Source organism: Chenopodium album, chromosome 20, assembly GCF_948465745.1.
Source record: "Chenopodium album chromosome 20, dcCheAlbu1.1, whole genome shotgun sequence".
Lineage (NCBI taxonomy): Eukaryota > Viridiplantae > Streptophyta > Magnoliopsida > Caryophyllales > Amaranthaceae > Chenopodium > Chenopodium album.
In genome coordinates this window covers 27,981,987-27,997,209 of record NC_137853.1, presented here as the reverse complement: position 1 = coordinate 27,997,209, position 15,223 = coordinate 27,981,987, and the positions used below count along the sequence as shown (strand labels likewise).

Sequence of the window (15,223 nt, the reverse complement as noted above, 5' to 3'; positions counted from 1 at the left end):
CTCGGTGTGATTATGTGATGTTTAGAAAAAGATTAGTTGTTACATATAGAAATGGTTTATAATCTTAATTTTTCTTTTTTTTTTTTTTTTTTTTTTTTTGAAAACCGATAGAGCAATGTTATTAAGCATTATCCAAATCCACCAAAGTTAAAATACTTTGGGGAGAGGAATCAAGTCTTACAAACTCCAAAAATTCACCAACCTCCCATCGAGCAATTAGATAAGCGGCGGTGTTACAAGAACGTTTAATATGGGAAATAATACAATTATCGAACCAAGCTCTATCGGACTTAATATCATCATAGATCACAAACAAGGGAGAGAGACCCCCAGTACCATCATTTACCCGCTTCACTACAGTCATAGCATCGCATTCCACCCACACATCCTTATACCCCAGCCTTCTTGCAAGCTTCAAAGCGTATTACACGACCATAACTTCAATGTATTCGGGTTGGTTACCAAATGGCTTCTTCGTTGCTGCACAGATTAAGCTGCCCCTATTACACGTCCCACCACTCTAAGCCTCGCTTCACCAATAAAGTTGATTGACTTGCTATACGGAGTATATATATGGTTAAGGAAAGTCAATTCCCTCGTTATGACTCATAAGTCAACTTTATCTGCCCTTTTTCTAAATATAGGATGGAATATACCTTCTTCGCTTTTGTGTTTTTAGGCAATTGGCTTTTCATACTTTGTTCGACTCGTTGAATTATTCTTTCCAAATTCAACTCACACTATTCATAATTTTAGAATGTTTGAAATAGTTGTCTTCTTTTCAATTTTCCAATGTACTTTGTAGGATAAGTAGCTACAGGGACGAAACCTATAAAGCAAATAAATGCTAGAAAAAAGTGTAAGAAAATTTGGGAGAATTTTACTTATGATGAAACTTATGGGCAAAAGTGAAAACAGACACGTAGAGCCTATTTTCTTCAGCTTAATTTCAGTTCAGTTCAGTTCAGTTCAGTTCAGTTCAGTTTTCATCTTAATTTTCCTCTCCCATACAAAAATTCAGTTCAATTCAGTTCGGCTCCAATAAGTTCAACTCAGTTCAGTCAATCAGAACAGACCCGTAGTATTATGAAGTAGAGTAAAAGCCTAACAAATTAAATATTAATATACTTTAAAAGTTACTCCATTTGTTTTTATGTGCCCCACTTTTCTAAAGCTTTGTTTTTAAAAAAAATTATTTTTTAACGAATTCAAATACTCTAATAACTTGAGTTCACTTAGACTTTAAATAGGTGACAAAATAGGAAATACACGTTTTTAGACAAAGAAAAGGCACGCGTAGAGGAAAAGGACAATTTTATTTAATGGATTAAAGTTTTATTTGGGAGTTCTCATTGCATATTCTCCCTCCCAAATAGCATTACTTTTAATAAGTTTTCCTAATATGACAGTATTTTCATAATTAACTAGTATATGACTCAGGTGTTGCTCCGATTGTTACTTTCAGTATTTTTTTTTAAGTAAAGTGCTTGAAAAACTTGTTGATTTTTTTAATTGTCGGGTAAATAATAATATAAGAATGACAATAAATTGTACTTACATTTATATTAATTAGATTCTTATATGTATTTATATAATTATGTACATATTTACAATATGATTTATTTGTAGCTAAGATGGTAGTAAGTGTGACTTTTATTCAATTAGGTTCAGTGTTCAAACCCCAATTAATCTTGACATGTAATGAAAAATGAAGATGTTGAATGGTGATGTGGCGTGATGCTAGTGCAAGAATAGATACACGTGGCACATAGACACTTTTAAAAACGCTTTTTAATAGATAGTATAGATATATAATATATGTTGTTTCAATGAATACTACAAGAAGGGGGGTTGAATTGTAGTATGACAGTTTAGCCAATTTTTTTGCGGAATTAAAACTAAATAAGCTAAAGGAACAGAAAGATAGATTAAAGGAACTAAAGTGCGAGAGAGAATTTTACGTGCACGTAAAATTCCTTGGCCCTAATCAAGGAGAAAAACCATGACCACTTGGGATTTTAGGAAAAGAATCTTCTCTAGAATAGGGCAATAAATCCTATTACAAACTAAAGACTCTTACTTGAAGTTCCTCAACGAACTTGAAGCCCCGAGGAACAAGTCACCCAACTTGTTACTCTTCTCACTTCTCTCTTCTTTTTCTCTTCTCTTTCTCTTCTCTTTCTCACAAACAGAAGTTCACTCAACCTTCTCCATTCCCCAAAATACAACTCGAAAGAAATTTACTCTAGTATAAGAACACTCTATTTCACTAATGTGGAATTGGACTCTTAACTCAAATTAAGAAAGCAAAAGCTTGAAACCTGTGTGAGCAAGGGCGAGTTTTTCCAAACGAAATCAAAAGCTATTTATAGAACAATGAACTCACTGGAAAAACTTTTTTGTGTAGCAACTCCATTATGCCACTACTCCAACCCACTAAGATGATCATGTCCCTAATTTTAAGGAAGCATGAACTCCTCAATGTGCTTGACCATGACATGAGAAAGATCATGGGGAGTAAGCCGCAAGTTTGGAAAACATGGAATAAGATTTTATTTGTAAAAAGATATTTTCGAAAATCAGAATAGAAATAAAATCCTTTTTGTTAAAAAGATAGTTGTTAGAGAATAACAGTTTTCCTAAAAATTAGCATGCACAGTTTTATCTTTTAGACCAATTCCAAACAGCTATTTTTGAGTGTAACTTAATATCTCATACTTACATAAATCCTAAAATATTATTTATCTTATTCTTCATGTTTCTCTGATGAAGCTTCTACTCCGAGGCTTCTGTTCCTCGGAAGGAACTTTTCTTCTCTGGTGAAGCTTCTGTTCCTTAAGGGGAGCCTTCTCTTCTCAAGTCTTCATTTCTGAAGCACCAGTTCCTGCAAAGGAACTCTTCCTTTTGGATACCTCTGTTTCTGGCTTTCCTATTCCTCATGGTATCTTTGCACGACATTTAGTTCTCCTAGTCATTGCATCTGATCACACACTTAAACAATCAAGCTCTTATTAGTCTGTAAGTAAGTGAGGTTGTGTCATCATCAAAATCATTAAGTCCAGCAGTATAGATAACTAATAAACTTAATTAAACAGAATCAAGAATCGATGCAAACTTTTTCGGTCTGATGTTGGACCAGTTTGTTTTACAGTTTTATTAATCTAACCAAAACCAATCCGTACTCCGGGTCTTGAATTTTAAAATTCTGATCTTCGATCCTATCCGATTCGGTCTGGTCTTGGACCAGTTTGGTCCGCGCAAAGTATATGAGAGCCAGTTCCAGGAGGAAGTACTGGACGAAAGGGGAGAGGGTCCAATTGGACCAGCACACCATTAAAATATTAATACCTGCAATTAAAAATAAAGGACAAATAAAAAACTCCCGTTTGGTTGGAAAAACGGGAACGGGGTGTGTTTTTGGGGGGAATTTTCCGCCAAAATGCAGCCGACTGCTGCTGATGTCACTGGTTCCCTAAAATTGAAAAAAAGAAAGAGAGAGAAAGCTAGCTAAAGTTCATTGTTTCAGCCAAAACTTCAAGAACAAACACCAATGAAGAACGAAATTCCAAATCTCAACTAAATTGATCTAATTTGGGAAACTCGAAAACGAAAAACCAAATCTGGTAAGCACACTTTAATTTTTTATGGTCTTTTTGTTGTTAAATTAGTCTTTTTGTTAATTTAAGGAGTTATTTATTAATGTATTATACTAAATTTCTAGGTTTTCTGAGTTGGATTTTTGGGAATTGTTTGCTAAACTCAACAATTATCATCAATTTCAGGTACTATACTTTAAAATTAATTAGTGTTTTTGCTAGGGTTACTATATAGTATTATGTCAATAATTTCTAGGGTTTGTAGATAATATCATAATATTTCAATTGTTTTGAGTATGAACCATGAAAATCTGATAATTGTTTGGGTTTGGTTTTTGGAATAATTCATGTGATTAGTTATTAGTTATGTGTTTGGGTTTGGTTATTAGTTCATGTGACTAGTCATTAGTTATTAGTTCATGTAACTAATTATCAACAAGTATAGTGCACATTTTCCAACCAATTAATTCATATATTAGTCAAAATATGAGTAAACATATAATTCAACAGAATTTAACAAGAACTTACCCCCATCTACCTCTACAAGTGACTTTCTTTTCCATACTCTTTGTCATTGTAACAAGAATTCAACACAAAGCAAGCCTTCACATACCAAGAATAATATAATCAACCTCCAAATCTGAAAAAGATCGTAACAAGTTTGGGCTTGATGTCATACAACGTAGCAAGTTTAATTTTAACAAGAGAACATTTCCAATACTTTGGGTTTGGTTTGGTTTACAACTTATGTGTCTTTGATAATCTGAACTTATTTGTTTTGAAATTATGTTAGTAGCTTTGATGGCACTAGGTGTTGCAATTTTGCATATAGTGTAGCAACAATGGTGAATTGCAACTCCATTTGATATTAACTATTAAGTACTTCTACTTGATATAGTGAATTGCAATTTTGCATATAGTGTAGCAACAATGCCCAAACAAAGCATCAACAATCTGTTAAACGTATCTATGTGCTTATTATTTCAATTATATAGAACATATATATTGAATTTTGAATTGTGGTCAACATGCTTGTTATTTCAATTACACACAACATGTTTTTATTGAATGTGCTTGTTATTTCAATCGCATTTGATATTAAGTACTTCTACTCGATCACTTATGCTAATCGAATGTCTTATGATGTTGTTCTTTCTAATGGGGTTGTTTCTCCGGCCTTTTTGTTTTGTTTAGTAGCTACTTGTTGATCAACAACTTTTGCTTATAATTAGGTAAATCAATTGTTTATGCATCCCCTTTCCCTTTCAGAAAAGATATTTTTTGATATATTTATGATTTCATTATGTCTAGTAGCACTAATTGAATTGCTAGCCCCACAAAAGACACATAATTTGTTCAAATCCTAAAATCCTTACATGCCAATTAAACGACAACCCTAAAATCCCTAAATTGAACTCATGAGCTAATGGTGTAGGTACTTCAACCAAAGACCTAAATTTAACTAAACTGAGCTAATGCAACAACAACCCTAAATTGAACTCATTAAATTGAGCTAATGGTCTTCAACTATAACCCTATAATTGATCTAATGGTATTCTACTATAACCTTAGAATTTCAACAACCCTAAATCAGCCAAAGGACCAATTTATCCCAATTTGACACAAACCCTAAATTGAACTAATGGTCTTCAACTATAACCCTAGAATGGATCAACCACAATTAAGAAGTCAGATTGAGCAATTGTAGTCAATTACAAACACAAGTGCTTCTAAATTAATCAAATGCTTCTAAATTTAGAATTGATCAAACAAAATATACAACTAATCACTAATATACACACAATTAAACGAAAATGGAATGCAGAATTCAATTGAGATTTACCTTGAACAAGAAGAGGTGACTCTTTGCTTGAATTTTCTCTCTTGCTCGAACTTTCTCTCTGCTGCTCGCACTTTCTCTCTCTTGCTCGAACTTTCTCTCTCTTGCTTTACCAAAAGTGGAAAAGTGTCGGTCCAAACTTTCCAAAACATTGAGCGCATAATGAAATTTCCGCCAAAATTTCATCTCCAGCAAAACGTAGGCCGTTTTGCTTGCCCAGCTGGCCCCCAACTTAAGTGGCGAAAATACTATATTGCCCTGCTTGCTACCAATTGGACCCTCTCCACTTTTGATTAGTCCTCCCTCCCAGTTCCAGTAATCCACCCCAAAATTGCAATGTATTTATGTATTAACCCTTCAACTCTTAAACTTTTATACTTTGTTAGGTTGATCCTTAAATCATGGCATTCTTTGTATTAGCTAAAAGGCAGCTGATACCCCATCAAATTCAATTTCGTTCTTTGCTATCAACACTTGTTGTTCGCCCCCAGATTCCCTCTTCTTCTTCAAATGGGTATGTCAACATCTTCTCTCAGACATTTCGTCGAACACTTTCAATGCACTTTCATACTCCCTTACACAAACAACCTTCACTGTATTCCTCAACATTACAACCATCTTTAATACAATCTTTTTACAACCCTATTGATTTCAATGCAATTGTAACCGAAAACAATCAGAAAGATGAACTGGGTGTTGCTGAATTAGTGGAATTAGTGCAGAAAACCAAGGATTTTACTTCTAGGAAGGAAGCCATTGATTTTGTTGCTGGTTCTAGTATTAATCCTGATGCCAACCAGGTTTATTTAGCTATCTGGGAATTGAGGAATGATTGGAAGTTGGCTTTATTGGCATTTGAATTGAATTTAAAATGGGGTTTTGAAAATGAGAAATCATTGGGTTTGATAGTTTGGGTATTGGGTACTCATCAGAAGTTTGATGTTGCTTGGTCTTTGATTCGTGATTTGCACGGGTCGGCGGATACTCGACAAGCAATGCTTGCTATCATAGAGAGGTGAGTTTAACTCATATAGTTCTTTGCTAGTAGCTATTGTTAAAGAATACAGGTTTATGTTTATTGCCAACATGTTTTGTGATTATGTTTATGTTCAGCAATAAGCAAATGCTTCGTAGAACCTATTGTGCAGTGCAAATTGTTAAATTCTAATTTATTTTATTTATTTTATTTTTTTTCTTGTTTGCAGCCTAATGTGCTTTATTCAAGTCTGTAACTACCATGTAAGAGAACTATTTACTCGTATTAAGGAAGTTATGTTTCCTTTCAATCTTATGCCATTAGAGTTCTAATGATTACTGTGAATGTAAGGGATGAGATCAAGAGATTGATTAAGTCAAAATATGTGATCGGATTTTAGTATTATTTTGCTATAAGCGTTGATAGCTTGATATGATATGTAAGCGTATACTTATCGAAGATTTTGGTCATATGTACAATGACATGAGTTATCTTGTCATATGACTGAGTTAATTCTTGATTGCAAAGACTACTTTAAGATTGAATGGTTTGACCTCGTAATTGCCAGTCAAAAGCTGTATATAAGAGATTGTGACTGATAAGTCTTAGAGGTCTTAAAGACCGTATGATGCTACAAAGTTTTTCCTTTATTTTTTATGTGTTTTTCATACAATGTTCTTCTTTTGCCAGCTCCTATACGAAAATTGCGTTTACTTTTGTTTAGTAGCAAATAGCCTGCTCCTCTGGTGGTCAAATTAGTGCAGTTTGGTTTGAAGTAAAATCAATGGTTGGCTGATGCCTTCCAGTCCAACTGAGGTGCTTAATGTTTATGGGTTTGCAAGTGGGTGTGGTTCTTACACAGTATGTTGACACACGAAAGTGCCTAGGGTTAGTGATGGAAGCTGACTTTCAATTCAATTAATAGGAACAATGTTTAATTAATAATATCAAGACTTGATTATTTGATGCGTTATTAAAATTTTAACAAAAGAAATGATCCATTTGAAAAATGTCAAGTTTTATAGATGACACAAAAATCTAACTGCTTAGTGTTAAAGTTTAGCAACTACAAAATTTAATATATGATGCCTTTTTATTATAAAAAGTCTACCTGTGATTCTGTGAAAAGGAATTTTTGAAAAAGATGGCGAACACTGAAAGAATCCTACATGATACTAGTCATGCTATTTCTCTTCAGTAATTGAAACTAATTGATGTATCTGCCTGTCAACCATAGTGCTTGTCTAGTTGCCTCTGTGCTTGGTCTAGTTGTACCTTTTAGAAGTTGAATCTGATTATTGATATACACAAGTTGTACCTGCCAACACCACCCTTCAATATCTAATTTATCTGTAATTATACCAAGTCTTGAGCTTGATAGATATATCATATTAAATTGCTCCTTTTCAGATATGCAGCAGCAAATAATCATGAGAAGGCCATTAAAACATTTCAATTCATGGAGAAATTGACACTGCATCCAGATCAGAATGCATTATATACTGTTATTAGTGCCCTATGCAGATATGGCAATATTGAAGAGGCTGAGGAATTCATGCTAAAAAATAAGAAGCTATTTCCTCTTGAGACCGAGGGCTTTAATATCATTCTTCATGGTTGGTGCAATATTATTGTTGATGTTGTTGAAGCAAAGAGAGTCTGGAGAGAGATGGCAAGTTGCTGTGTTACACCTGATGCTATGTCTTACACACACATGATTTCCTGTTTCTCGAAGGTCGGAAACCTTTTTGATTCTCTGAGACTCTATGATGAGATGAAGAAAAGGGGCTGGATCCCTGGCCTTGATGTCTATAATTCATTGATTTATGTTATGGCTCATGAAAACTGTTTGAGTGAAGCTCTTAAAATTCTTGAGAAAATCAAAGAGATGGGTTTAAAACCAGATTCTAGGTCATACAATTGCTTGATTTGTCCTCTATGTGAAGCTGGTAAATTCAAGGAGGCAAAAAATCTGCTGTCCATTATGACACAAGAGCATGTCCAACCAACTATTGAGACATATCATGCATTCTTGAAAGATGCTGATTTGGAAAGCACTTTTAAAATTTTGAGTCAGATGAAAAACGATAAAGTTGGTCCAGACAATTGTACATTTCTACTCATTTTTGATAGGTTTTTTATATTAAGAGAACCCGGAAATGTATTGAAGGTGTGGGTTGAAATGAGACGCTTTGGAGTAGATCCTGAATCAGAACACTACCAAGCTGTTGTGCGTGGCTTGGCAAATTGTGGCTGTTTGATGAAGGCTAAGGAATTGCATACTGAGATGCTTTCAAATGGCTTTGTAGATGATCCGACACTCCAAAAATTGTTTCAAGGACCAGAAGAAGGTAGTCATCATAGGAAAGTTGGGTCTATAAAATTTGTGAAGCCTGCTAATGAATCAATATCTTCATATACATCCCGTGTCAGACCAGAGAGGGGAGGGGGAAGGAGAAGTCGAGGTTCCAAAAGCTCAAAGAAGCAGCAAAGATTCAAAGGATCCTCTGTGTAATAATGATTTATGAACCAAGTTATATCAGATGATCTACTATGTCATCAATAGCTCTACATCTGTCATTGCTTTAATCAATATAGTCTTTTGCAATAAAAAATAACTCTTGGCGAGTTATAGCTATGCTATGAATGAAAGGTGAAGACAGGCTTAAACTTGTGAATTTGGTGTAGATAATCTGGGAGGGTAACATTACTGAGGTTATTCTGGTTAAATATTCCAGAGTATGTGAATTGAGTACTGATGCTCACTAAGGGTTGCCTTAATCTAATTTCCGTTTGCACCTCCAGCTAATGCTCGCTTTGGTGTCATCCCTGTCAGGTATGTTTATCTTCTAGTACAGTTTCTTCTGCGCTCAATTTTGTTGTTTGGGTATTGTAAATATGTGGGAACTCCAGGATAGAGTTTGGAGCCGGGACCTGGGTTCACCGTTATCTGTAACCTTCTTATTACGGATTATTCTTCTGATTCTTCTTGCCATGCAACCTAATCCATTTGGCTGTCATTATCTATTGGCTTTACGGGTGAATTCATAATTATAGTTAAAAACCTTTGGATATTTTTTCCTGTATTTTTTTGAGAAATCCTACTGTTCGCATATTTCATAATATATTAGAGTGCATTAATCTTAAAGTATGAATTAGCGAACCACCTTGTGTGAAAAACAATCATATCATTAAAACAACAAAAAATTCTGAGAAAAACTTATAAGTAGCATGGATGAAGTTATATGTGCATATGAGTTTGTTTATTGAATCATGTCACCTTAGTAGACAACTGAACTGTAATAAAGAAGCCCATTTGTAGAGAGATTTGATGATACTGCTGTATTGAAAGATGTGGAGGAGCCGGTGCAAGCCAAAATTTTCTCTAATTAATCTGAATGGTCTAAGAAATCAGTAAAAATTATTACAAGAGAAATGTTAGTACTCAGGCTTCCAAATATCATGGTGAGTGGAAAACTGCTAGGAATTAGCTCAGATCAGAGAGATTAGGAAGATGATTAAGCAGAAACTTAGCTAAGTAACAGATATTTGTATTGATGATCAGAGTAATCAAACAATACAATCACTTTTCATTCGAGAGGAAGAGCAGCTCTCCAAAACTAAGCAAAAGCTTAACAATATTTTCAGCATACATTCCCCCTCACCCCCATCTCCTATTAATACCCAAAAATTAACCAGCAAACTCTAGAAGCTGCTAGCAAAGGGAATCAAAATAACAAACTCAATAACTAACTTATTCATGAATTACTACTGTACCCTCTTCCCCAAAACTGATTTCTTAACAACTTCCCTCTCATCAATTGTTAGTATTCTTGGGCCTTCTTGCCTAAGTCTAACGGATACCAGGCTTGGGCTGATCCCTTGCAAAAACCAAGGAAAACCCCTGAATTCTGTTTATGCCTCCTGTGAAGGCTGTAGTCTTAAGATCTGAAAGGTTTCATGTATGCTTCCTCATCCATGTTTGACGCTCAGTGACCTGAATACCCAGGGATTGAAATAAATCACTTGAAAATTGAAATGTCTATATAAAAATGAGAAGTACAAGTGGTAATAGTTTGATACAATGGATTGGATTTTTTGTACGAAAATTCATCCACATCAGACCTGATACCATAGAAATCAAGATCACAGAATTGGAAAGATTCCCTTGCTTCCTGTGTCCCCAAAGCTTTTGTTGCCCAAAACTGAACCCATCAATGAAATTTAGTACCGAGTTGGGTGATCAAATCAAGTACTTCCTGGTAAAATGACAAGTACTTCAAATCTTCCAAGCTTTTATAGTTTAAAAAGCAACCTTTGGTCACCTTAAGAATGCCAACTTTAACAGAGAATATGGTACCATTAGAGTGTAGTATACCTAGATTCCTTAGATCAGGATCATAAAGGGGTAAATTTACCTACTTGAGTACCACCTTTAGTATGTACTGTAATTGAATGGTCCTGCTCCGATAAATCTACTAGCTAGTTTGTATTTCTTTAATACAACTCCAATATCAAAATTTTCAAATGCGGAGGATGCAAAAGTAATAGCCAAATCTTCATCATCCATATCTTGCAGATCCGTAGCATTTAATAAAAACTCATCAAAGTGAGATTGAATTGCCTTCCGTAAGTTGAAAATCCACGACTCTGATTTTTCAAAAGGCTTGGTCACCCTTCTAGTCTTACAAAAGTTGCTCAAACTTTCGTCATTTCCTGCTATAATTGAATATTTAACAACTTCGTGGAGAAACGTGTAAACATAAAGAAAACTATGATATGGTTTTTCTTTTCTACAATCAAAGTCTCGTAATCGTTTATTGAGCTTCCATTAACCATAATTCACCGAGCTATCAAAATTCTCAATGTCTAACTTCCTTAATTGGTAACAAAATTAATCTATGTTACTCGGATTCAAGTACCTGTGTCCAACACGGTTACGTGTCCAAGTATTCGACCGACTCGGTTATTTTGTGAATTATTTTTTATTATTTTGAAATATAATGAAGTCTCCAAGTGTCATATTCATGTCTGAGTGTCGAGAAATCAACACGGGTACTTGAGGTAATAGAAGAGTCCGAGTAACAAGATTAATTGATAATAATTTATGTAATCCAAACAATACTTTGACACCCTAGTTTAGAATTAAAGCTCTAAATATCAATTCATTATAAGGACAATTTGGATCCATTTCATGATTGCCATTATAATTGATCAAGTATTAAGAGGTTTCATTTAAATATTATTGATTTATTTGCTGTCATACAAGTAGAATTAAGTCCCTATACCAATTGGATTTTTATCATGTTTCAAAGTGAGACCTAGCAAAGGTTTGGGGTTCTGACCAAAGGTGACAATGTTTACTAATAGACACATACAATTTATTACATTGCTCCCCAAATGTTGCGAAAATGTCTTGTCATGTGATGTACTCTTTATTGTAATATAGAAATACTATCTAGTTTTGATTATTCTCTCATCATAGTTTAAGGTAGATTACAGGCAAAATTGTATGTGACACTTAAAAGTATATACTACTCTTGTAGTATTATGGAGTTTACTTGGGAAGGAAATTTCTTTGACAACTCATTATACTGATAGGTGAATTCTGAGTTTGAGTGTTATCTGATTGATTAGAAAGTCACATTATGTGATTTTGCTGTAGCATGAGCATTCTATGGTTTCATTGTAGGCTTTATCAAGGTCTCAGGGATGTGGTTGAAAACTTGTCAGCTAGTTTGGAAGTGAATCTCAATGAATATTCATGATCTAACCAGCTGAAGCTTTGAGTTTGCAAAGTGGTGTGTGTCTGTTAAACAACAATGACTATGCTATGTGAGATTTTTGAAGCATTTGTTAGATTTCATACTTTGTTGTGTTACTTGTGGAGTTGAGGTCCTTGAGGATAAAGTTGGAAACTTGTTAGCTAGTAGCCTAGTACAGAAGTGAATATTTTCAAATTGTACCCTCTGCAGGCAGAGTTATACATAATATATAGATCTTTTAACGACGTCGTGTTGATGCTGTAGATTTATATGTGATTACTCTACTTGATTACTGAACCTTGGCTAAAGCTCGTAATATGTTGGGTTAAAATTGGTCTTAGTAGTTTCTAATCTGGTTGATTAGTTAATTACTGAACCTTGGCTAAAGCTCATAATATGTCAAGTTGAAAATTGGTTTGTTTATAGTTTCAAATCTGGCTGACTTTGATGTTATTAGTCCCCAAGTCCTCTTTATTGAAATCGATACTGCATAAATGAGTTGTTAGTGCCAACTTGTGGTACACATTTGGGAACAGTGCAAGAGAGCTAGATGCTCTGAATTAGTGCTACAATTTTCAATTATTTTGAAAATTTTAAGTTAATTTTTATAATTTGGCTAACGGAAGCGCTATAAGAAACTTCGTTAGGATAGTTTATTTATTTCTGCATTTATCTATGCCTGGGCAAAGGACTAAAGCGCGGCCTAAATTTACTAGGTTACTTTATTGATAAAAATTGATTGATAGCTTAATTAGTTAGAACTTCCTTCCCGGTTCTACGGGATCCTGGGATCGATTCTCATCTCCCGCCCTAGTGGCTCTCTAAACACCAAAAAAAATAAAAAATAAAAGATTGATAGGTAGGGACTAGTATTTCTAATCCTAGCATGATATATTTTATTTTTATTTATTATTTTTTTATAGTACAAGCTATAAAAAATAGCTTATGTACATGCTATTTCTTGATTAATGAGAATGAAAGGGAAAAAAAACCATTATATTGACAGCTTCTTTTGCCTAAATTGTAAGGCCAAGCTACCATGTCTTTACCTCCTTGGTGATTTAGAAATTGAACTACTATAAAGAAACTTAGCAAGCTGTAGGGAACCTCTTTTTTTTTTTTTTTTTTTTTTTTTGTTTGAAAACAGCTGTAGGGAACCTTGTTCTTTAGTTTCTTTTGTTATTTTATTTTCTGTATTATTAGAGTAAATGGACTTATTTTCTTCTTTTTTTTATTTAGGTTGATCGCATGATGATAATAAAGGGTGAAAGCTTGTAATTCTAGAATTTGAAGGCAGCTTTGGCCCAGAGAAGTACTTGAGTTCTAATTACGTGGGCTTTAATGGATGAAATTGATTATGAAACTAATCCGGTATGCATAAAATTGGCTTTACAATCTAAAGGGAGCAGGACAGAAGGGATGGAAAGCTCAAACTTGGCTCTTTGGCCAATAGACTATTTTCAAGATCAGCTTTTTTTAACCCTCATTTTATATGCAAGATAGCTTGTTAGTAGTTGAGGATTACATCTCTGAATTTGATTAATGTGATGTCCATGAAAGGCCTGAAGGAAAAAAATGAACTTTTGTGGTGATTGCTGAACATAGATCTTACTGGAAAGGTTAAGCTCTAGCTCAATGGATCTTTTGACATTTTGAGTATATGTGTAGATCCTCTATTAAGCGTGAAGAGCTAAAGATGTGATAAAGGTTTGGTGCTTGATTAGGTATGAATTTGTGGGGGCATCTGAGAGCAAGAACGTTAGAACACTAAAGAATACGTCGTTAATGACTCGTCAACTTCCAACAAAAACAAATGATGCTGCAAGTGTCATGGTTTTGGGCATATAGCATCTGAATACCCTAAAAAAGTAAGAGGTACATGTTGACTATACATGAGTATGATGAACATGAGGCTCAAATACACATATGACAAGGCTTTAAGGATGAAGATATGATGAGGAAACTGGTATTGAATTTAGACCCACAATGAACCACTTATGTTGTTTCTCCATGGAGTCACCCAAGTGTCCTCTCAACTTGTTAAAACGGAATAGGAGGGAGTGGAGGATGATTTGCATGAGGTGCATACAGTAGCATGATCTCATATCATCATGGAGCATTATGGATTTGTTTTGGGTATGTGTACGGAAGGGAAGAACTAGCCATGGTGCTAGTCAGTAGAGAAACCACGCGAAACACTCAAGCAGTGGGGTAAGGAGGATTGCAAACTCTGCAGGAACATGGTTAGTGCTGTGCGGATCAAGTTGGGTTGAGTAATACGAGTATGTTTCTCCTGACCAAAGGCTACTGGATTTTAGGTGAAGCGTCTAGAGTCTCCATGTATGATTGAGTTGCTTGTGGTGCATGTCAAGTGGGCTGAGTGTTCTGAAATAGCACTAGAGATTCAGCATATTATAAGTTAATTCTAGTTTTTACCTAATTAAAGGGTTTATGTTTGTTTTTGAATAACTTTTGTATACATCCGGTGTACAGTAATTTACTGTACATCGGGGGTCACTTTTTATCAAATTTAGGGTCACTTTTACAATTTTTTGGGTAACTTTTATCAATAAAGTATAAATACTTTGTAACATTTATCCATATTAGGGTAACTTTTGCTTATTTTAGGGGTAACTTTATAACGGATGTACAATATTTATTGTACATCCGATTTATTTAAAAGTTTGTGTTAATCTTCCTTGTTATCAACTACTAAGCTGCTAAGCTATTTGACCTCACGAGTGGATCACATAAATTTTAATAATTTCTTTGTTCGTTATTTTTAGGGGCATATGAAATGAATTCTTCTTACCAACTTTAGGTTATACCCCCTTATTTTTTTTTATTTACTTATACTGAATCGTGCTTAATAGTAAATTAATTTGTTTGTTTGTTTGTTTTTTTTTTTTTAGAGTCACAAGGGCGGAGATAAGAATCAATTCCAATATCACCTGGAATAGGGAGGGAGCTTTAATCCCTTAAGATATCCTTCACAGTCTATAATAGTAAACTAGTGTGTGACTTGGGCTTTGCTCCAGGTGATCTT

General features: G+C 34.4%; 1 protein-coding gene across 1 annotated transcript; it reads left to right on the top strand.

The window, feature by feature from the left end:
* The first annotated feature begins 5,755 nt into the window (after positions 1-5,755).
* Positions 5,756-14,775, top strand: LOC145598374 (pentatricopeptide repeat-containing protein At1g80880, mitochondrial-like). The gene is made up of 3 exons (XM_081654717.1): positions 5,756-6,451; positions 7,823-9,248; positions 13,417-14,775. The coding sequence occupies exons 1-2, from the start codon at positions 5,838-5,840 to the stop codon at positions 8,925-8,927; spliced, it is 1,719 nt and encodes a 572-aa protein (XP_081510843.1). The 5' UTR covers positions 5,756-5,837; the 3' UTR covers positions 8,928-9,248; positions 13,417-14,775.
* Positions 14,776-15,223: the final 448 nt, after the last annotated feature.